This window comes from Melospiza georgiana, chromosome 4, assembly GCF_028018845.1.
Source record: "Melospiza georgiana isolate bMelGeo1 chromosome 4, bMelGeo1.pri, whole genome shotgun sequence".
Classification (NCBI taxonomy): domain Eukaryota; kingdom Metazoa; phylum Chordata; class Aves; order Passeriformes; family Passerellidae; genus Melospiza; species Melospiza georgiana.
The window spans coordinates 30,872,668-30,896,403 of record NC_080433.1 but is presented as its reverse complement, the minus strand read 5'-3'; the positions used below and the strand labels follow the sequence as shown (position 1 = coordinate 30,896,403).

The window sequence follows — 23,736 nt, the reverse complement described above, 5'->3', positions numbered from 1 at the left end:
AGGGAATCCCCCCGGCTCTTCTTCTCCAGTGCTTGCCGTATACCCCCTGCTTGCCAGGTGCCTCGGCCCCTCTCTGAGCCTGGGGGGCGGGCAGGCTCCCCTCGGCTTCTCCAGCTTTTCTCGCTGTGGCAGGGAGGGTTCCCGGGCTGCACTGCCCTCCTCTCCGACCTGCGGGCCGGGCTTGCGGAGCGCGGGCTGCGGCTGCCTCTCTCCAGCAGCCAGGCGGGGCTGGCCGGGCGTGGGGAGTCCCCCCGGGGCCTGCTGGCCTTCTCGGGGAGCCGAGCTGGGCTGGGGGAACGCCGGGGCTCCTTGGGGTCTCTGCTGCGCTGCTCGAACGGCCAGGAGAGTCGCTGACCCTGGGTCACAGGGGAGAGAGAGCAGGGATCCTCTTAAAAGAGTGCCAGTGAGCAGAACAAGATCGGATTGGGGCTGGCAGGTGATTTGGTTAAATGGTTCCCCAGAGAGCACTTGCATGCCTGTGCATGGAGCCAGTCCATACTGTAGAGAAGCCTCTTGCACCCTAAGGGTGAAAGTGCTGCTGCATTTTAAGAGCCAAGGGTCCCAATCTATGACAGGAGAGCTGGGATTAAAGGGAAGAGGGAGAAGGGGAATGAAAGAGAGAAGCATGTAGCAGAAGAGGAAAATGTGACAGGAAAAAGTAACTCAGCTTGCAGAGCTAGGATGAGGTCCTGCTGTGCAGCCAAGCCTCACCTCCCTGGGCAGGTTGGGGCTGGACCGCCTCCGAGTTAGGTGGCCTTTGCTGGGCGGCACCGGCGTCTTGCCATCGAGCCGATCCACACGGCCCTCCTCCAGAGCCTGGAAGGCCTCCAGCGTCTCTGATTTCCTGTGGGCACACACAGTTGGTCCAGCTGCTACCCTGCTCAGCTTGGAAGCAGAGCCCCTGCAAACCCTGCTCCACCTTAGCCTGACCCCACAGACCTCCACCTGCCCCAGACACTGTGTGTGCTGTAGCCTCTCCCTGTCCCCACCCACCACCTCAGCTTTCATATCACCTCATGCTGCCTCACCCATGTCTTCTTCACAATATTCCTCAGGCTTCCCTTCATCTTTATATCCCACCCACTGGTCCAGGATACTTTTCCAGTCCCTTTTTATGTCCCCTCCTGCCCTGTGCTACCAGTCCTGGAGCTGCTCTTGCTCCTCCAGCTAAAGCCTAAACAGCTATTGGGTACTTCTTGGCATCGCCTATCATTTTCTGAGTGGCTTCTACAGTGAATGTGGAATCCCTGGGGAGCTATTGATGCTGGGATTGGGGAACACCTCTTTCCTGGCCCTTTAACTGTGGGGAGCCCTGCTTTGCAGCATATCCTGCAGCTTCCAGGTGGCTGTGAGGATGAGGAAGGTGCGCTGCTCTCTTCTAGCAGTGCAGCTTAGCTCCACCTTTCCAACAGCCTCAGCTGCCCGTGTACCACAAGGGAGGAGGCTCTGAGCCTAGATCCAGCCCTTGCTTTGAGGGAAACTTAAGCACAGCTGAAAGCTGAGCTCTGCCATCTAGCCCTGCCTTCCTCCCGAAGCACGGTGACCCAGAGGGGGCCCCCCAACAGCATGGAAGGGCAATCCCCTGCCTGTGACCGCCGTGGGGTCCCGTTACTTCTCACCTGCGTTCGCATCCAAATATCCTCTCCACCTCCACTCGGCCGGGGCTGAGTGTCCGGGAGCCGTAGCGGTCAGCAGCGTCCCGCTGCCCGAGGCGCTTGGGCTTGGGCAGGTCTGCCAGCACCGTGTACTGCTGCCGCTCCAGCCCGTGCCGCGCCTCTGCAGCCCCGCCGCCGGGCTGCCCGTGGCACTCCCGGCCCCGCGCGCCAGACAGGTGCCCGCTGGCACCCAGCAGGTCGCTGCGGGCCGGCGGGGAGCCAGCCGCGGCGCGCGGCACTGTGGATGCCCAGGGAGGGTCAGTTTTTCGGTGCTTTGGCCAGCTCTCCTCAGGCTTCTGGCTGGCGGGACGGCGCTCTGGGACGGGGAGAAGGCCGTTACTGGGGGAGGCGCGAGCGACGCGGGATGCCACCACGTCCACGGCAAAGCAGGTCTTCGGAGGAGAGCTAGAAATGGGCCAGGAGGGCAGAGATAAAACCCAGACTCCCTCGAGGCAGGGTGGGAGCACTGGAACACAGCACTTCGAGCCCAGGGCATGCCAAACCATGCGGATAGAGAGCACCCGAGACGCCCACGGTTCACAGTCAGCCCGCACAAAGAGAGACTCTCACATAGTGCCCATGGATGTGTAGAACACTTCCTGGGATCAGAATTATATTAAGAGATGCTAAATCTAAAGAGAGATCTGCCTGGAACCTCAGACACCCCTGGGTGGAAAGCAAACCAGAACCAGGATCTCACACAGGAGCAAACCAAGAGTACCTGCTTTCGATGGACAGATTTCTTTCCTAAAGTCCTGGGCTTCAGTTCTCACCCAGGATCCAGAGGGAACAGGCTGAGCCCACCTGGGTCTGTCTGCCTGTGGGGCTCGTGACCGCACCTCCTCCTTACGGCCCAAGTAGCTCATCATGTCCCGTTTGCCTGATCCCAAAGTGTTGTCCCACAACCGGGTCATTTCCCCTTCCTGGGAGACAGGATAGGGCAGATCTCTGCAATGGGGACTAGTAGCTTCTGTGGGCTGCAAGGAGGTAAGAGTACGTATGAAAACTTACAGCCTGTTCAGCTCAAAGCTGCCGGTAAAAAGGAACCGGAAGAGGAGCTGTGTGAGTATAAGATGATTCCAGATCAACGACGGCAAGGAACAACACAGAAAAGCCCACATGGGAGTATCCAAGAGCAAATCTCATGAGCTCTTTAGGGGGAGAGTCTCCTTTGTGGGGACTAGGAGTCTCAGTTGATCCCCCCTTGTATCTCAGGACCTTAGAATATCTCAAGTTTTAAGGGACCCATAAGGATCATCAAATCCACCTCCCTGCACATGATGAGTTCTTTCTTCCATCTGCCCAAGGCAGGAGAGCCAGAGGGGCAAATTCAACATGTCTGTGTGCCCAGGAACCTGCTGGATGGGCCCAGCAAAAGTGGCATTGAAGGGCCAAGGGAGCTGAGGAGACCAAAATAACCCAAACCACAAGAGATGCCCATCTCACCCTGGCGAGCGTGGAGTTGGCTTCAGCACAGGCGCTGGGGTCGGTGCCAGTTTCTCTGTGCTCACCCTCAGCTCCGGGGCTGAGTGGGGGATATCGCCTGCTCTCGTGCCAGCTGTGGGGCAGGGAGAGAGGACAGCTGGTGGTCAGCACAGCCCGCAGAGCTCAGGAGCGAGCGACAGCACGGGCAGCCCAAGCCACACTGACTCACTCTCTGCTGGATGGGCAGAGGCTGGCAGAGCCCATCCTGAGACCACCAGCCTTGCTCTGGAGGGATGAAGGATGAAGGAGATTCTTTCAGGGGCTCCCTGACCTCTCCAGGGACAGCCCAGAGGAATGGTTAGAGGGCATGGCATGGGGGTTTCTCAGTTCTTTTTCCCAGGCACCAGTGTGCAGAGCACCAGGGAAAAGGGAGCTGATTTCCCCCTGCTTGGCTTCCCGCTCCCCCTCCTCGGGCCTCCCCAGCGAAGGCGTGGTGGGAGCAGCAGGGCTCCCGGCTGGTACTCACCGCTCCGCGCCCTCGGCCGGGCCCACGCACACGTATACCTCGCACTGCGGGGCTAGGATGTGCAGGGAGTCCCAGGGCTCTCCTGGGGCCGTGTCGCTGCAGGCATCGCGCCCCGTGACCGCCGTGCCATGATCCTGTGAGGAAGAAGGGGTGCAATGGTGCTGTCAGCGTGCCAAGGATCAGGACGAAGGCTGCCCCTTGGAAATGCCTGCTCCTTCTACCTCCTCCGAGAGCAGCCCGGCCTCCAGGGCTCTTGATATCTCTCCCAGCCCACCGTTGAGGTTTTTCTCCTGCATCAAGAGGTCAGGGAGGCCCAGCATGCTCCTAATTGATGCTGAATGCTGCAGACATCCCAGAGACTGCATGTGTGGATGAGGGTTCAGGGAAACTGCCCCCCCATGCTGGCACCAATGCTGCTGGTGGCCGCTCTCCCCCACCAGCAGGATAGCTCAGGGAGAGGCAGTGGAGCCAAGAGGAAGGAAGATTTTTGCAGAAAAGGCTGTAGTCCCAGCCTCTGCCTCGCTCTGTCAGGGCTTGCAGGCGTCTCAGCATCCTCCCTGGCCCCCATTACCTGCGGGGCTTATGAGCAGCAGTGGGGGAGGCTCCGGGGAGCCGGCTGTCTGCGCCGCTTCCCTCCAGCGTCTCGCCTGCACTACGATTCACCCAGAGCTGACAGCTCTGAGCAGATCGAGGGTGAAGGGCTGAGGTAACCTTAGAGGGCCCAAGGCCAGGAGGAGAGGGGGAGAGGGTGAGAAAGAGAGAGGGAGGCTCATTACTATTTCATCATCCCTGGCCAGTCGCTCCTGGAGGACGTCAAACAAACACGAAACCCTCTGTGAACATGAAACCAGCTGTTGCCCAGTCAGAGACAGCCAAGCAGCTTGTGTGTCCAGTCCTGTCCCAAAGGATCGTGTTGGATCAAGGGGTCTGGAGCCCAAAACCCCATGAGCTTTACCCCTCTCCTGCCTTCTCCTCTGGGAACACCTTGCTGAAGCTGCCTCAGGGACAGAAGTGAGCCCTGGCCCCAAGCCAGCAGCTGAGGCCATAGGGGATCGACCAGGCCATATTTAAGGTGAGGCAAAGCTGCAAATGCCAGCAAGCGGCAAGCAGAGATTAATATAGGGTGGGTCCCTGCTCTGCCAGTCTCCAATTCCCTCCTTGTAGCTTTGCATCTGTGACACCCATGCTTTCCCTTCCAGGGACAGGCTATCAAGCCCCTCAGATCCAGTGTCCAGCACTTCCCTGCTCAGCTTGGTTCCCAGCTTTGATCTGACACAGTTAAATTAAGCATTCCTATGCCTGGAAAGGAATGCCCAGAGAGTTTTTCCCCACTGAGAAATCTAGAAATCCTGGCCAAGCCTTTGTCTTAGGGATTTCTATCTCCAAAAAGGCAGATGGAGTCCCAGTATAGAAAAAAGAGGCCCTTAAGGAAGTATCCATAGCCTGCAGGTGGGATGGAGGAGCTCACCTGGACAGCATGCTGGTGAGCCCCTGCGGCTCGGAAACAGTGCTGGCACAGGCTCTTTGCAAAGATGTTGGCTTCAAAGTTCATGCAAGGCACGTCATCCACTGAAGCAGACATTGTGCACAGCAGGGACGAAGATCTTTGGCTGATGGGCTACTGGCAGGGGCCAGCCAGGAGAAAAAGGAGGAAGGAACAGCAGCAGAAGAAGCTGTGGAAGCAGGAATGTTATTTCCAGGCTGAAGTTTGCGGCTCCCGGCTGTCAGTCCTGGAATCAAAGGGAACTCAGGTACAAGGTGATGCATGCAAATACAGGTAATAAAAGAATGTGCTCTAGCAGAGATCTCTTTTAGAAGGGGTACTGCACTCTGAAACAACTGCTGACACCTCTCAGTTTGGGAGTCCTTATGAACAGGGAATGATGCTCATGTCCTGCTTTTTTGTTTGATGGAAAAGTTCTTTCTCTCTTAAAAGGCACAAAAACAAAACTTAATTGTGTTGGTCATAAAAGGATGGCTCTAAGCAGTTTAGGAAATTGAGACTCTTGTTAATCCTGCTAAAATGTTGAGACCTGTAGGACAGTGGACTGCAAAACTGTGAAGGGGACAAGCACTGCTAGCACAACAGCTGGGATCCACATTTCTGCTCTGTTTTCTTGCAAGCATCCTGCCCACCATCACCTCCTCTGTCCTGCAGGGTTTGAGAGTGAGTCCTCGGATTTAATAATGTGACCTCAGCTGGGAGGGTTCTGCCTAATTTGCCTGGAGGACGCACCAATAGAAGGACAGGAAATCAGACCAGCATCTGGGATGTGAACATGCCCCCGGTGCCCTAAGCATGGACATTTGAGTCAGAGCAGCTGATCAAGGCTATTGCTGCTCCCCAAAACAACCAAGGCCAAACGTCAATGCCAAAACAAAGCTATAATTTTTGTTTGCCAGTGCACTCATTTTCGGTACAGCAAGTTGCACTAGGCGCCAGCCTTGCAGCATCCTTCCTCACATTGGGCCATGTTTGCTTGACTTGTTCACAAAAAAGGCTTTTCAGGAGCCTAATCACTCCCCTGCCAGGGATGCAGCACAAAACTCGCCAACATCGTTGCCCACCACTGCCCATGGACTGCCACCCGTGGCTGGAGCCCCTGGTACCCCAGCGCCTGATGGGCAAATCGTTACTCCCCACATCCCTTGGGGCCGACTGTCAGGATAATCAGGATAATGCTGCGATCCCCAGGGCCTCTGGCACGCATGCAGCCGGCCGTGCTCGGTGCTCCCAGTACCTCCCAGTATCCCCAGTACCTCGGCTTCCCCTCGGCTCCCAGCGCCTCGCCGCCCGCCGCGCTCCCCCCTCAATGAAGCGGCCCGTGGGAACCGCGGAGCGCTAGGCCCCGCCCCCTGCCCTCTGATTGGCTGATGCCGGGCAGCGATTTGAATACCGCCTCCTGAGTGGCCGGCGGCGCGCGCGGCCCTGGCGCCCCCGGCGCGGGCTCCCACGTGTCGCGGGCAGCGGGCGCGCGGGCGATCGAGCGGCCGGGCCGGGGCCGTGCCTTGGATCAGCCCTTGCCCTCGGCGGCACCGTGCCTTGGATCAGCCCTTGCCCTCGGCGGCACCTTCCCAGCCACCGCCCCACCGCCTGCCCAGGGGCTACCCAGTGCTCCTCCCAGGCAGCACCCCAAGAATTAGTTATCCCGAAGCCGAAACAGATGCCAAAGCAGCGGATTATCCGCGAGCACTGAGAGCGAAACGCCACCGTGTCCCAGCACAGCTCCAGCAGGGGGTCATGCCTACCCACAGCACTCAGAGAGATTTGTCTAACGTGCGCTTTACCTACCAAGAACAAGCCCTGCCTGACCCTTGCTATTTCTAGCAGAACGCCCTTAAAATCTGTTCTCCACTGCTCCTTCTACAATTCAAACTCCTTCTCTTCCCGATGCTGGTAACAGTTACAAAAAATTCAATCTCACTTTTTGTTCATTCATAGGGGCAGTCTGCAATCCCCTCCTCAAACCTATCTACCTCACACAACCCATTATTCAGCTCCCTTTTAGTCCCCTGAAGTTCTCATCACTCCTAGTAACTTTTTTCCTCGATTTCATTTCTGGAACACGATGCTGGAAGCAGCAGTGCGACTGCACTGAGTACAGCCTTGAGCTTGATACACGACAAAAGCAATAACTACAGTGCACTGATTACCACACAGCTCATGCACACACTGAAGCCATTCCTCCTTTTTGCTGCGCTCCAATTTCCCCCAACTGTCTGATCTTTTTGGCTCCCAGTCTGCTTTTGATCCTCTGTAATCCCAATTATATTTCTGTATGTGCATGTGTGCGTAACTGCAGTCTAGCCAGTGAAAGCCATCATGCATGGCAGCCCCAGCGTGGCAGCCCATGTCACAGCCCTGCATCTCTGTGCCAGCCTGGGGCATGTGCACAGCGCTGCGCAGGTGCCCAAAGTGACCTCGCTGCAGAGCCACGCGTGAAATGCCTGTGCAAAAGGGGCTTCACAGGAGCTGCTGGTCTCTGCTTTTCCTTCATGGAGCAGCAACTGCACTAGCATGTTGATTTTTGCAAGTACCTCACATTCTGCAAGTACCTTACATTTGGAAGCAGCTTCCTCCTGAGCAGCTAAGGAAAAAAAACAAAAACCAAAAACCAAATGCTCAAATCTGTCTTGAAAAGAAGTGGAAGCAGCAAAGAAGAATTTTGAGCCAGAGTCTGGTATGAACTGTGACGTGTCTGGCAAACACTTCACTCACTAACTTGTGTGCAAAAACTCAGATTCTCATTTCAATATATCCAGGGGTAGCCTGACTGTATTCCCTGTACATAACAAAACCAGCAGACTAGGGCTGAGTCAGTAATTCGCATTTCAGAATAAAGCTTTAATCAATCAAATGGAGAAATCAATAGTGTAGTGAACAATCCTGATGGTTAATGCTGTACAGGATTTAACAGTTCTGTTCTCAGTTTTTCCATACACTTTTTTTGTTTTGTTTTGTTTTGTTTTTATTTGAAAACTCATTTTCTAGCAGGAACTGTAGGATTTCGGAGCATGGAAGGGGCTGTTGTAGACTTCAGCCGACATTTGAGAAAGGCTCAAAAATGTTATTAAGCCAGAGAAACAGCTAACTAAAAGTGAGGTTCTTCTAATCACCAAGCAGCAAAACGACAAAAACTGAAGGCACACTTAGCACCTCATCCGGAATACAATGAGGTCATCCAGCTCTGTCCCAGCTACCGTGCCAGGCTGCCTACAGGCTGGGGAAGGCAACTGATCCACATTCCACACTCCACACTCCAGCAGATTTCTCAGCCAGATAGTACATTTCTTTAACAGTGGCCATCCCAGCTCCAGAGCAAACTCCTCGGGTGAGGAAGCACACAGGTCACCTTCTGTCCACAGTCACTCCACAAGGCACTATGTCCTCGAGAAAAGGGAAAGCTGCTGTAGATCCAGACAAGGATGTCACCCTGTCCTCCAGCTTTGAGCTGCAGTCCCCGTGGTGTGATACCCGTCTCCAAACAGAACTTCCCTCTCCTCTCCTTCATCTCTCTCAAACCCACCAAGCACAGAATGCTCTAGAGCATGTAACTCCCAAACCAGAACAAGAAATAATTTATGCTCCACACACGGAACCTCTTGGATACTTTGGCTGAGATCCAGTTCAGCATAACACTTTTGGCCTTGCCCGAGTTGTGTTTTTGCAGCTCTGTAACACCCAAGAACCCCAGGTGAGACAGATGGATAGGTAAGCTCACCCATTAAATCCTATTAGCTTTCTGGAGTGGTCTTTGAGGCAGCGTTAAAAGGTGAGGCGAGAAAACCACACACACACCTTAATAATGAGACTGAGTTGTTCTGTGTTAGTGCCCAAGAACTCAGCCCCGGGTGGTACCCAGAATCCAAGCATACAAGGCACCAGTGATAAGAGTGTCCATTTCCCCAGCAATTACCTTCTTCAGAAGGGAAGTGCAAGGGAGCCCCATTCCTTACCACAGGCACGTGTGTGGTGTGCTGCCTGGTTCCCTCCAGAAGCCTCCCTCTAGCAGAAATTGTGCTGCTGCTGTCAGTGCTGAGATCAAACCCTCCCCCTTCACACTCTGGAGAGCAGCTCTGTGTGCACACCCTCCAAGAAAGGATGGAGAGACACATCAGGCTGCTGCCATCCACTTTAGCAGCTGGTGGCCGTCAGCATTGTTCTGATGTTCCTCCATGCAGCCTCAGGCACTGCTTTACTCTTTTCCCTCCCATTTCTGGCATGAGGAATCTATTTACTTGCCCATTGCTGGGTTGCAAATTTTTCTGGTGTGGGTTTTGGACACATCGGCCTTTTCTTTCTTTGTCATTTCCTTTTCAGCGCACACATGGCATGGGAGGAGGCTTGGCTGACAGAGGCAGAATACTCCAGGACAGAGGCCAGCACACTGCCTGGGCTCACTCTCCTCCTCAGAGGATTCACTCACAGTTTTGCCCCGGATATTCCTAAATCCCAACCATTTTTTTTCTTCCCCTGCTGAGGGCAACCACAGTAAAAAACCTACACCGAGGTCCTAAGAAGAAAGGCAATTAGCTGCTAATAACTGCAACAACCCTGAGGTAAAGGACAAGGGCAGCCTTGTGTGCCACTCCCACCCGGAGAGGGCCACACACACACAGCAAGGGCATTAGGGCATTTCATACTCCCCTGAGCTATCGCAGTCAGGATCAGCATATTCAGCAGACAATGGAATGAGCCATTCCTGCTCTAGCTGGCTCTGCCTTGCCACAGAAATAGCTCCTAGCTATTCCATTTTCCAAGCACCAGTGGGTTTCAATATCCTTTAAACACCAGGAATTACCTCCCCCTCTTTTCCAGTTGGTACTGGCGTTAGCACAGCTCCTCTTATGCTTCAAATAAGTCACAGATTTTTTTTTCTTAGCAAAACGACTTCAAATTTATTCACAAAGTTACCCGATTTTACCTGGCACATGTACCAATCAAAAAGTACCCCTGCATTCAGGTGTGGCACTGTGTTGTGTGGTGAAGAAACACAGGAGACAAGATGACACCATGTCTCCATGGAAAAAGGATTTACTGCACAGGAGAAATGCCAGGGCACTGATGCAGGAGTGCAAGAAGAGCTCTCCCAAGTCTCTCAAATTGCCCTGACAATGATGTGCCTGTTGCAGTCTGCCCCAAATCCCCTTCTGTGATAAAGCCAAGTATCAGCTTTGAAAGGGGAGGCCAAGGACAGAAGTAGAGAACATGACCTTCAGCAGAAGTTTTTAAGAGATTCTGTGGTACCTAGACACTTAGCTGGAGATCACTCCAAAAATAAATGGGCAGAGTGTCTAGTGACCCGGGCCAGTGCTCAGGAGGCTACAGAAAGGCTGAACTGGCCTGGGTTAATGGCTAGTCAGAATGCCATGTAAACAAGGTGCTTGCCCACAATGACAGGGTCCCAAAGAGCAGCAGGCCAGATGTGGAGCACTGTCCCAGCTGGTGATCTGAACATTAGTTTCTCTTTCTCTGTTAATCCTGGTCACGGCCCATTTTGCCAGTCAGCCTCCGACGCTGAGTCTTGGTGGTTCGCCCTGTGCTGGACTTCTGTATTTTCTTACGTGGGCCTTGCCCACGTTGGGATCTCTTTCTTTTTGTCTTCTTCTGGCTGTGCATGTGCAGCGTTGCAGTAAGAGAAGAGATTCTGTGCAGGGCAGAAAGAGAAAAGGGTTTGGGGACCAAAGCTTGCAGAAGGAAGGCAACACCACAACAATAGCTGGAGAGCTCTGTGTGGCCCAGCAGGAATGGACGCCAGACAAAGCAAGACCCAGGGAGATTCTAAGCTATGCAGGAAACCTGCAAGTCTCCGTGTGCAGTGACAACGAAAACTAATGTGAGCATTGTGCTGCCCAGACCCCACAGAGTAAAGCAACTCTCCACACCCTCAAAGCAGCTGTAAAACCTGGATACTGAAAAATGTGGAGAACGCCTTAGTTTCAGCTTCAGGAGCCTCTGACCTTCAGCCCCAGAGGGAAGCTGAGCACGCTGCGGAATGCGGCACGGCGGGGGCGCGGGTGAGACGTGAGCACGGCGCCCATCGCGCTGCCGGCCGCTCCTCCCGCCGCCACCGGGGCGCGCTCCGCCAGCGCCGCCTGCCGGCCCCGGCCCCGCAGCACCGCTCCCGCCGGCGGCCGCGCCGCGCGCCCCCGAACCCAGCACTCCCAGCGGCTCCCAGGGCCCAGCAGGGAAGGCCTGGGGGAATCTGTACGTACTTTTCAGACAGGAAGGGGTTTCTGGACTTCTTGGGCATTGTTCTCACAGGCTTGCTCTCCACCTCTTCCTCCTTCTCTTCTTCAGATCCATCAGTTTTCCCCTTAAAAATAAAGCACTTTTGTGTTTCTGGTGTTTCTACTGCCTTCTTGGTTTCATCCTGTGTTGTGAACTAACTAGTCACAGCTGAAGATTTCTTAATTCTGCACACCCCTCACTGTCCAAGTGTCACGGTTTCCTATTGCAGTCCCACAACCAGAGATGTTCTACAGTAATCCACCCCAAGATCCAAATCTTCAGCATGATCTTAACAGCCATGCGATTGAAGTTTAAACTTGAATGAACCAAAGGTCTTGGCTTTTGCTTAAATTACTACCAAGATGTCCCTGAGTGGACTTTCAGATTAGATGACCTTACAAATATATGTACAACCAACACCCGAGAGTCTCTATGAAAGAAATACAAGCTCTTAGTTACTATGTATCTTGAGAATAAAAGTGACCACAAACAGAACTGAATGGTTTCCTTATTTGTGGTCCAAGCACGAGATTATGGAGAGAAAAATGCCTCTTCATGCTAACAGTAATATTTCTGACCTGGACACAGAAAAGAGGTCAAGATTTCAGACCATTTGGCAATGTCTGAAATCTTGCTGCTTGTCTTGTATCAGCCTTTAAAGTATTACACTGTTGCAATCCAGTCCAGTAAGACTTTCATTTAACCAGGGTCAGTCGGGACTAGCAAAGGGTTCCAGAGAGGTGTGGAGTGAGCTATTCATACAGAACATTTCCTTCTCCTTAGAGGTCCAGTTTAAATTGTGGAAAAATAGAAAAGTTACGAGTTCCCCTTTTCATCCCTGTTCCCAGCCAGCTGCAAGGCCTTGGACATACTCAGGGACCACCAGCCCTACCTCACCAGCCCCAGGAGCGTGTACAGGTGATACAGAGAGGAGGCAAATGTCTTTACCAGGGGGCTGCTCAGTCCCAGCTGGCGTGCCCCCGAGAGGTCCAGGTCGCTGATGGTGGTCACTGTTACGATGTGGTTTGGGTGGTCGATGTTCACAGACTCTGTCCGCGATGTCACCAAGTGCTCCAGTTCATCAGCCTCCTCTGGGAACACAAGAAATCCTGCACTGCAAAGTGCCCAACTTTTCACGGGATAAACTCACTTGTTCCTGATGCACCATGCTGGGCTGGGGTGACACCTGGCCTTGGCATGCAGGGATAAAGGGCAGAGGGCCCTGGCACTGCAAGCCTGGAGGGCAAGCTGCTTCTCCCACCTGAGGGGCCCTGGTGACACCTTGGAGATGTTCTCCTGCTCCTCCCTTTCTGTACGACCCCCATGATTGTCGGGACAGAGGGCTGCGGGGTCACCGCTCAGATTTCTGCCCAGCTTGTCTGGGGAACACGACAGGACCGAGCAGCTGTTGTTGTGGGACAGTGTGCGAGCATCCCTGCCCCACCCCGCAACACCCACTCAAGGCTGCCGGCCCACGGGCGCCCACCGCCCTCCCCACCGAGGGCCCAGCACGTACCGAGCGCCTCCTCCCTCTCGCTCAGCATCTTCAGGTACTCCTGGTGCCGCTGAGGAAGGGAAACAGGTCATGGGGCGCCTCTGCCCGCCCCTCCTGCCCCGCTCACTGCCCGCCTGCGAGGGGGGACACGAGACCCTTCCCTCACCTCCTCCTTAATTTTCCTCTCCTCTTCCTTCAGTTTCCGTTTGATCTCCTCCAGCGCCGCCTTCCTCCGCTCCACCTTCCGCTTGTGGAAGCCGGTCAGGTACTCCCTGCCGCCGACAGCACAGAACCGCCCGGCTTTCAGCGACCGGGGCCGCCTTCCCTTCCCTCCCCGCCCCGGGGCCCGCCCGGCCTCACCTCCGCCGCTCCTCGTCGAAAGTCACCACCAGCCGCCTCTCGCGGCTGCCCGGGCCCTTCTTCTTCTTCTTGCGGCCCATGGCGGCCCCACGCTGCTGCTGCCGCGGCTGCTGCCGCCCGCCCCTTCCGCCGGAAAGCCGGAGCTCTGCCCGCCGCCCCCGGCCCGGGCGGGACCCAGCACCCAGCACCCAGCACCCAGCACCCAGCACCCAGCACCCAGCACCCAGCACCCAGCGCCGGGGCCTGCGTGCGCCTGATCCCGGGCTGGAGGCCTGTGGGAGCCGCCGGCTGTGTTCCTCTTCAGCTGCCTCCCAGCAAAAGATTCTCTGGCGCTGTCTTGTGCGGCCGCTCTAAGCCAGAACATGGCAGCGTAGCACCCGCTCTCACAGTGTAGGCCCAGATTCGTTCTGGCACTCCAGAGTGTTTTGCATCTACATCTCTTAAATAAACGCCACTCTTCCGAATAATTAACATCTGCAGTTCTTCAACTGAGCATTCTTGAATAGAGCTCTGTGTACATTTCAAGCTATTGTCATTTCTTGGTGTTAGCAGTGCATGTGCTGCTCCTCTAATCTGGGGAGGGCAGCTATGGAGATGGGTCTTGGCTCTGATGCTGTGTCCAAGTTGCAGCATCTGGCTCGACAGCCATGATTTGTGTAGTGGTGGAGAGAGGTACTGGCATGAGTTGGTGGGGGCATCAAGAAAGACTGCCATGTTCTGATGGCTTAGAGTGACATTGGCTGAGCTCCTGAACCTTTATTGCGCCCCTGTTCTCTCCTTAAAAATGGGTGTAATGCCTGTGTGGTGGCCGGCCGACTTAGGTGGAAGCTTCTGAAGTGTTGTGGGGGCAGCCAAAGCCAGTCCCCTCAGCCCACAGAGCATGACGAGTCCTGACAGTAGTCCTGTCACAGCCTGGCAGTCACTTGTCCACAGCCAGCTTTCCTTTATCAGCTTGCTTGCTGCTTTCGCTCTTTTCCTGGTCTGTCCTTTCACCAGCAGAAATGTGGAAAAACCAGTTCTGTGGTTAGTTGCTGCACTTCCCTCCACGCCCATGGGGCAGGTCTCCTGCTCCGCCTGTGCCTCACGCACAGTCTGGGTGCACTTCAGCCTCCAGCCTCTGCCTCCGCCTGTGCTCAGCCGGCTCAGGTGCACCGACAGGCCTCTGTTCCCTTCCCATTTACCTTAACCTTAGACTTCCTTGGCTTCCTCTTTTCTCTCTGGCTGCCAGAGCTTGTCTCTCTGGTGGCTCCTTCTCGCCTGGGTAACGCAGTGGCTTGGCCTGCAGGTGCATAAGGTGCAGGTAGCTGCCCTCCTGGCCCTGTCCTGCCCTGCCTGGAGGGATACCATTCTGAGGCGATGGCTGCAGGGAACGAGCGGAGCATGAAGGCCCTGAAGGAAGTGTGGAAAAGAGCAGAGAACTCTTTGTGTGCGGACTGCGGGAAGCCAGGTGAGTCCCCGAAGGATGCTGCAGTAGAAGTTGGAAGCAGGGAGCTGGGGCTGATCTCTAGCATAGTGCTGGCTATCTGGACTGCACAGGAGCCTGGGCTGGAGAGAAAGGGGAGGCATCGCTCTGGGTATTCATTTCCTCTCCCTTCAGGTGGGTTGGCAAGGGAGGAGGGAGAAGATGCTGCCATAGCACTGGTGGGAAGGACAGGGGTGTGGGGGTGCCAGATTAGCAGGGGCTCCATGGCTGCAGCACCGTGGGTTGTAGTCATGTCAGATTGCAAATGCAAACCAAGGTCATGCCCAGTCAGGACCTGACAGGAAAGCTTGCAGTGAAATCTTAACTTCTCCAGAAAGAAGGCATGATTCAGGAGGGCATTGTCTCCGCCATGACTCAGCTCTGAACTGACAGCCTGCCACAGCTGCCTGGGAAATTTCATTTACTGAAGGGCTTGCCCTCTCAGAAGGGTACCCAGTTTGAGGTCCTACAAGTGCTGCTAAAACCACCCATCATATACCTCCAAAAGGAGTGTACTAGCCAAGCCAGATTAAGACTGGGCAAATTAGTACAATTTTGCCCTTTTTAATTATTCCAGGAGAGCTTTAGATTCAAGGTTGTTTTCCACTTTCTGAACTAAACGCTGTTAGGGGGTTGCTGTGATGTGCTGAACAACTCCTGGGGTCTTTTCCCAGAGGTGGTTTCATTTTCCTCTGGGTGACCCTTTACACAAAGAGCACTTTGGGGTTTTTCAAGATACGGGTCATTAAAAATTCAGTCAAAGTGATTGGAACAGGGAGTGAGGGACCAATAGCTGTGTTTTTTCTGACTGGCATCCATGCCTTGGGCATTAATTACTCAGCTCAGATGAAACTGTGGTCATCAGCTCCCTGTTTCTCAGGACTACATTCTCAGGTGAGGCATATATCCCAGGGATATTCACCACTTCTAGTTATACCCTTTTCCATATTCTCAGATCCTGACTGGGCATCCTCTACTTTGGGTGTCTTTATATGCCTCAGCTGTTCAGGAATTCACCGCAACATCCCTAGCATCAGCAAAGTCAAATCCCTGAAGATGGACTACTGGGATGATGCTCAGGTGCAGGTGAGATCTTTATCCCCATGGGTAGGGCAGGTGGTGTGGACTAGGCTATACACTCAGTGTCCTGGCAAAATTAGTCCTTTGACCTCACAGAGTTGGAATGTAATCTGGTTTAATCAGTCTCTTTTCTACGCATGAAAATCAGGGATAACTCCCCACAATCCACTGGGAGAGGGAGGACACACTTGCCTTATGTGTCTCTGCATGTCCTGTTACTTCATGGCAAATGCGGAGCTCTTGCAATGTTTCATACTAAGGCTTAGGGTCTTTGTTGCTTCAGATTACTTGTTTTCCACTTGCCAAGGTCATCTACCCTCAATGTCTCCTCTTGATTTCAGCAGTCCAAGGGGAAAATCTTGGGCAACTCCATTCTCCAAGAAAAGTTTCCAGATATAATACAATCTCTTGAGAAAAATGGCTCTTATGAGAACTTGACTTTTTCCCGTTACAGCCCCCTCAACTCACTAATTTTCAGGAGACTGAAAATATTTTCTGGAGATCCAAAGAGAATAATCTGTGTCTTGTTGCTCTTTGGAAGAGGTTGGAATGTCCTTCCAGATGCCATTGCAGAGCTGTTGTCAAGCTCTCCAGGAGATGTGGGGCATGGCAGCAAATCCACTGAATGTGTGAGCACCCAGCCTTACGGAAGTGACATTTATGGCACTCTATTGATTCAGGTGCAATCACTGTAATGTCTGAGAGTAGATGAGACCTTTGAGACCCACCTTCCTGCTGCCAGACTGCTGGAATGTTGCAATGGAGGGGAAAGAGAATGCTCCGTTAGAGTCTGATATGCATCTGACTCTGTAGTGGGTCAGGAAAGAAAAGGTCCAACATGAGTGTGCATCAAAGGCAAGGCACTTACTCTCTGTCTACCTCTGCAGTTTCTGGCCAAGCATGGGAATGCTGTGACTAAAGCCATATATGAAGCTCACATCCCTATTTACTATTACCAGCCAACCTACCATGACTGCCAGTAAGTTGCTGCATGCAGAAGGAAAGGGGGAAGGGCAATTCTCTGTTCCTCTAATTCCTCTAGTTTGTTTCTGAGCTACCTGTCCCCTCTCTCCATAGAGTGCTGAGAGAACAGTGGATACGGGCCAAATATGAACGCAAAGAATTTACTGAGCCGGGAAAACAGCTCCCATATTCTGATGGTAAGAGCAGAACACAGCATCATAACATCCTGCCTGTTGTCTTTGCTAGCAACTTCTGAGTGCCATGAGGTGTCAGTGTTGCAAATCCCACAAGTACTCCTGAGAACCCAAGTGGTCATTACAGGGCTTCATTTTGGGGGTGTTAAATTGTGGACAACATAGGCTGGCACTGCCACAGGTAGCTTAGAAGCCTGGTGTTACCAGGTGGCATTTTTCAAAGACATTTGTTGTCTTGTTGGAGACAGATACCTGCAATAAGGAATATCTGTCCTGCTGCATGGCACCCCCTATAACCCGGTCAGTTGTCCTTGAATCGGCACTGTGACAAAGGGCACTGGAGCCCAAGAGCCTGCAGAGTCAAGTGGGAAGAGTTCTGGTCCCACACCAGTCTGCATGGGCCAGGACTCTAGTGTTCACAGGAGACAGCTCTCACACTGTCAGAGGTAGTAGTAGGAGCAGTACTAGGAGGTGGGAAGTATCTGGGAATGTCTTTTGGTGAGCGCTTATCTGCACTGCAAACATGGGAACACAGCATCTTTAGTTGTAAGTCAGAGGTGAAACATCTCAAGTGTTTACTCTCAGCAAGAGCCCATCATGTTCTTTGTCCCAGAGGGGTGGCTGGGCCCCAGGCTGCATGCAGCTCTCTGGTGCCTACAGTGCCTGTGGGGAATGCTACTATAAGTGCCTTTTCTGCTCCAAGGGGTGAAGGAAGGCATCCTTTGGAAGCGAGGCCGAGACAACGGGCAGTTCCTACCCCGCAAGTTCCTCTTGTCTGAGAGAGAGGGATGTCTGAAGTATTTCACCAAGCAGGATGTGAGTATGGTGGTCAACTCCCACCTCAGTGTGTGCTCCACCCAGAGCAGTGGGGTCACAGAGATGTTCTGACTTCCTATGCATGTTTCTGAGGTTGCTTTGTTCATCCCAGCTCAGAGATGAGAACAAAACATGTCACTAAGGAGAAGGGTCCTCTTCCTACTGTCAGAGTGACTTTTCCTCATGCTCTCCCTTTGTGCTTCCCTCACTACTGAGAAAAAGACTGATCTTCTATTTCACTCCTACCCATTTGCCTGGATGTGCAATCCTGCACCATTCCTGTAACCAACCTCTCACCCCACTGTGAGCCAAGTTGGCAAAAACCTTTTCTCAGGTTGGTTTTGAGGAGGGCTACTTTTCTGCTCATTCATATTTCTGAAATGAGTGGGGCAAGAGCTAAAATGCTGTCACAAGGGTGGGAATGGCTCAGGGTAGGGAGAAGCAGGACATGCCATCCAGAGAAACCTGGACAAGCTCCAGAAGTGGGCTGATATGAACCTCAGAAGGTTTAAAAATGCCAAGTACAAGGTTCTCCACCTGATCAGGCCTCTGACCCTGCCTTACCCCAGGTAATCAGTGGCTCAGATCTCTTTCCTTCTAGGATTGCTCATGCATGGTCAATGCCATTCTGTTTTCAGGCCAAAGAACCCAAAATCAACATTAAAATAGATGTAATCAATGCTACATTCCAGCCAGAGAAGATTGGGAACCCCAATGGCCTGCAGATCACCTATCTCAAAGACAATAAGACCCGGAATATATTTGTCTACCATGAAAGTGGAAAGGTATTTGGTTTTAGCATCAAACCCTGCAAAGCCATTGAGGTGCTTTGAGCAGCTGCTGATATTAAATAGTATGAAGCATGGGTAGGATGGGGTGTGTGAGTGTGAGTTGCTGTAGGTAATAGGGTGAGGGTTCTGGCTGCGTGTTTGTGTATCTGTGAGAGAGTTTTGCTGCAGGGAGCAGGGCAGGAGCACTGGCTGAGTTGGTTTGTGTGGGAGGAGTTCTACAGAAGATGTGCTGCCTGTGCATGTGGGGAATGGGGCAGCCGTGCTGGCTGTGTGCATGTGAGGGAGATGCTGCAGAGGGAGAGCTGAGTGTGCTTGTAGCTAACTCAGGGCTGGGTGAGTTTAGATGCCCCTCTGTTGCTCTGGCTAAGCTTTCTGTCCTGTTCTGCCCTCAGGAGGTAGTGGACTGGTTCAATGCCATCCGCTCAGTGCAGTTCCATTACCTGAAGGTGGCATTTCCCATTGCCAGCGATAATGAGGTAAGGCAGCACTGGAGCTCCTCCTGAGCCTCCCGCTGCTTGCAGGATAAAAGAGCTCGTTAGTTACTGTTATAACCCCAGGTATGGAAGTGGAAATTGCAGGGTAAAGACAGAGGGATGAGAAAGTGTTTTTAAAAGGGCCTGTGGTGGTCAGAAAATAGCTGCTCTCTGCTGTTTTGGAGGCAGAAGTGATGCCTAGCTAGGCAGTTTGGAAAATATAAATTTAGAAGGTGACTGAATTTGGGGGAATAGAAGGGTGGGGGAGGGAAATGAATAGTGAAGAGGCACAGCTAAGTGAATGATACTCTTGCCATTTTGTCAGATCAAAAATCGTCTGACCAGAAACTTCTTGAAGGAGGGATACATGGAGAAGACTGGTCCCAAGGTGAGCTGCTATGGTAGAAAAAATCAAACAGGGGCCTGCCAGAGCACCACTGGCTTTCCCTACTTCAATGTTTTTCTCCTGCTGTTTCCTCATTCCCCCCTGACTCTTTAGACACCCGCGGGAAAAGTGTGTGGGCACCAAGGGAGGGGAGAATGAAAGGAAGGGGAAGGACACATATGAAAGTAGATGAAGCCAGAGTCCCTTTTTTCTCCCAGAGCAACAGATCTCTCTGCATGGGTCTGTGTGTGCGTGACCTTACAGGTATTTAGTGTCCAGATTTCTCCTGTCTCAGCTCTGGGCTCCTTCATCGAAGTTCAGGAGTTGGGGACAGCAGCTGGGAGTGAATCACCCGATACTGACCCTGCTCTCGGCTCAGAAAGGGCGAGGAGGAGGTTGCTGACGGCAGGGGCTTGCTTCACGCGGTTGGGATGAGTTTGGGTATCCATTCGCACTGCTCGCAGCAGAGGGCACTGTCCCCTCACACATGTCGCCTCTTCCCTTCACAGCAGAGAGAGGCCTTTAAGAAGCGCTGGTTCACGCTGGATCACCGCAGGCTCATGTACTTCAAGGATCCTCTGGTGAGAGGGCGATGGACCGCCGGCAGCTGAGGGCAGCGGTGCTGGGGGCAGGGTCAGAGTGCGCACAGAGCCTGTGCTCTGCAGTGAGCGCGGCTTGCTGGTTTCCCAGCTGCTGTGAATGGACTCCAGGTCTTCCCCTTTTCACCCCTTTTAGTTCATCACATGCTTTCTGTGTTTGTTTCACTGCCTGCAAACAATGGGAGCAGGGAGGGCAGCAGTGTAAAGGTGGCGATGGGAGGGTGACACTGAGAGATGAGAGCAGCAGCTCCCCTCTCAGACCTCTTGAGATTCATGGCCTTATGTTTTCCTTTTCACTACTGCCTTTGAGCACAGGCTCACTGCTCTTCTGAACCCCTGACCACCTCCAAAACCTTTTGCTGCTACATTCCCGGTCCTCACACACTGTCCTCTTGTCCTTAGGTGTCCTGTAATTGTTCTCTTATTCTTCTGGGATTCCATAAATCACTGTCTTTCCCTCCTGATGTGCAGGATGCCTTTGCTAAGGGTGAGGTGTTTGTGGGCAGTGGAGAGAATGGATACAGTGTCCAGAAGGGATTGCCTTCGGGGACACAGGGCAACTTCTCTTGGCACTACGGCATCACCATTGTCACCCCTGACCGGGAATACCTCTTCACCTGCGAGACAGAGACTGACCAGCTGGAGTGGGTCAGAGCCTTCACTAGTGTCATCAACCAGGCCATGACACCACAGGAATATGCAAGTAAGTGCCTGGATGCTGTTTTCCCCTCCTGCCACTCCCATTCAGGGTATTGCCCTAATGCACCTCTTCTCTTCTCTTCTCTTCTCTTCTCTTCTCTTCTCTTCTCTTCTCTTCTCTTCTCTTCTCTTCTCTTCTCTTCTCTTCTCTTCTCTTCTCTTCTCTTCTCTTCTCTTCTCTTCTCTTCTCTTCTCTTCAGTTGAAGCCTACTTCAAGTTTAAATCCTAGGAAGCCATGCAGGAATCTCACTATGACTCAACTCTACCTGGTCCTATTGGGTGGCTGTCAGGACAGGAGAGGAGATTGACATCAGAGAAACACAGTGCTCTTGGAGCACCCTTTGAAGCACTTTTGCCCCCATAGGATATCCACTTTGTTTTGAGGGCCTGATTAAGCTGCTTCTTTTCAAGTGCAAGATTTTGTGCGTCTGAATCCTCAGTACAACCTGTCCCTGTTAAATTGCTGTCATGTGGCTGGATGCTGACAGGTCTTGCCTGTCAGTCAGGCCTTGAAAACTTTGGCCCTTACTATGTTGGACGTGAGACCCAGCATCACTCCTGCATGAAACTGCAGACAGGCACCCACCTGATGCAAGAAAAGAGCTGCCTGGCTGGAGCCAGGCACCACAGCGGGTTACAGGGACTGCTGGACTAAAAGAGCCTGTTCCTTTACAAGAAATACCATATCTGTGGGTGACAGAGATGTGAAACATCTAGATATTTGACCAGTTAGTGCAGTGGTTGAGAAAGGTCACTTAAAAATGTAACCTAAACAGCCAGATGTGAGGCTTGTTTCCTTCTGCCATGTATGGGTTTGAAAGCTTCTTCAGATGACAATTGTGTGCAGATCTTCCACCAAATGCTTCAGAGAAGATTAAGAGATCATATCAAAAATAATGTGGATATACATTTGGGTATGTGGATAAATAATGTGGATATACATTTGTGTATGTGGATAATGTGCATGCACACACATAACAAAAAGTGATGGAGGTGGAATACTGCCCTAGGGAAGATACTGTGAGGGATTTTCATGCCACTGAAGATCAGCTGCCCAACTTGAGTCTCTATCAGACCAATGGAGAGGGGCTGGGTCTTGCAGAGGAGCTGATAAAGTGTATAGAGTTCAGAGTCTGCTGTCTCTACTAGAGCCTAGGGTTGATGCTGAATATGGTAATACATGGATCTCTTCTCCCTCGTTCCCTGTATGTCAAAGGCCTGGCACTTTCATTCTGACCTGCACATTGCATATGTTTATCTTGTCCATCACACATACATATCTGTATGTTCATGTTCTCTTAGTAAGAGTTAGCCTAAAACACAATATCAACCCATGATTCATGTCTTAAAGCTCATTTCTTGAAGCTCTCTTGAGAGAGCTGTGCTACACATGCTGGGAGGAGTAGCTGAGTTCTGCTGGTGACTGTAGTACCTGATGTGTTTGCAGTTTTATCAGGCAGTGTGAGAGAAGGTATCTCATGTGTTAAGGGGAGCTAAATGGAATCAATGAGACAACCAGTATTTTAATTAGCTCCTAAAGAAATAATTTAAAAATATCATTGTAATTTATTTTAACGTCTTAAATTAGCTGACATGTTAACTGCTGAGGTATGAGGTTGTTTCTTGGAAAAAAGTACAGACGATCAAACAAAAAGCCATAGCTGTTCATTGTATTTCCTGGGGCATGTGAACTGTGATTGTTCCCATCAGAGCCAAATGGGCAGACTCATGGTGCCCCTCTGCTTCTCTGGGGACCCCACTCTGTGCCAAGACCACCACAATCTGTTGGGAGCATCAACTTTCTGGATGAGTAGAAGCATCTCTCACCCTACTACCATGGTGCAATGGAAATATCCACCTAAAAGTATATTTTCACTGCATTTTGCTGATCTCTCCTAGTTTGGAGCATGATTTTCCTGAAAACCAAAGGTCATTGCACAGCGAGGAGAGTACTGATGGGATGCCCCCTCTTCCTCCTGTTTGCTGCTGAATTACCACTGCTGAATATGAGCAGAGGCATTTGACTCAGCCACTATGAAGCTATGGCACATCTGTCTTTGCTTAGCAAATTCTGTCCCCCCGTGTCTTCCTTGAGACGAGGAGGCTCAGCTGTGAGTGAGGAGAGGGCCGGGTAGCTTCGGGCGCGGGTGTCATGTGCTGGTGCCTCGCTAGAAGGCGGTGGTGCCTAGCAATGGGCCGCTGCTCCCTGCTCTGCCCCGGGGCAGCTTCCCGGGGCTGCGAGCGGAGGAGGGGGAAAGCTCAGAGGAGGAGGATGGTCTTTGTGGAGAGGAAGGAAAAACGGAGTCTAAAATATCCAGTCCTTTGTGTCTCTAGGAGCTTGCTGCTGACCTGTGGGCAAAGGTGGAAAAGGGCCAGGACAGACAATGTGAGAGGTGGTGGGCCTGCTTGCAAACTGGGGACTATATCCAGAACACCCAAACCTCAAAGGGCCCTGATGTGCTTGGGAGGGAGTGTGGGACAGGTTCTTTCAGTCTGGCTTGGCTGGGGAGAGCTGTGTGGCTGCTCCCTGCCTATTGCACTTCCAGGGCTGGCCCCTGTTTCCCTTCTAAAGCCACAGCATGATGCTTTCCACCCTCCCTGCCATATTATGGAGTCTTGTCTCTCAGTTGTCTCGTCCCAAATGAGGACAACTGTACAAGGAGAAATGGGATAAAGAAAGGGAAATAAGAACAAGAAGGAAGACGGAGCAGGATAAAGGAAGATATGGGGGAAGAGAGCATGTCTGCCAGAAAGAGGAGGGAGCCAGTGGGGCTCCTCAGCTAGGGGCTAAAAGCCCAGTATAAATTTGGAACTGTATTCACACCAGTGTGTGAAGCTGTGAGTCAGGCACATTCCTCCATGCAGTGGTCAAGGTAGCTCTCAGGGGGTTGGCTCAGCGAGGCAGGGCCCACCTCTCCAAAGTTTGTCTGAGCTGAGCTGACAGACTTAGGAGCAGAAATCTACTTGTTCATCCACTGTTTCTGCGGGCCCAGCACACTCTGGAGAAGCAACAAAGCTAGCGAAGAAAAGAGACCTTTTCTCCTGGCTAGCAGAGGTTACCTTGCTTATATTGGTCTTGAA

General features: G+C 52.6%; 1 protein-coding gene and 1 pseudogene across 1 annotated transcript; one reads left to right on the top strand and one right to left on the bottom strand.

Annotated features, from left to right (window-relative positions):
• Nucleotides 1–10,125: 10,125 nt before the first annotated feature.
• NOL12 (nucleolar protein 12) lies at nucleotides 10,126–13,307 on the bottom strand. The gene is made up of 6 exons (XM_058022573.1): nucleotides 13,194–13,307; nucleotides 13,000–13,105; nucleotides 12,855–12,903; nucleotides 12,287–12,429; nucleotides 11,323–11,423; nucleotides 10,126–10,754 (listed from the first exon to the last, which is right to left on the bottom strand). Exons 1-6 carry the CDS (start codon nucleotides 13,271–13,273, stop codon nucleotides 10,583–10,585), a joined length of 651 nt encoding a protein of 216 aa, XP_057878556.1. The 5' UTR covers nucleotides 13,274–13,307; the 3' UTR covers nucleotides 10,126–10,582.
• Nucleotides 13,308–14,244: 937 nt separating this feature from the next.
• On the top strand, nucleotides 14,245–22,250 carry LOC131082718 (arf-GAP with dual PH domain-containing protein 1-like; annotated as a pseudogene).
• Nucleotides 22,251–23,736: the final 1,486 nt, after the last annotated feature.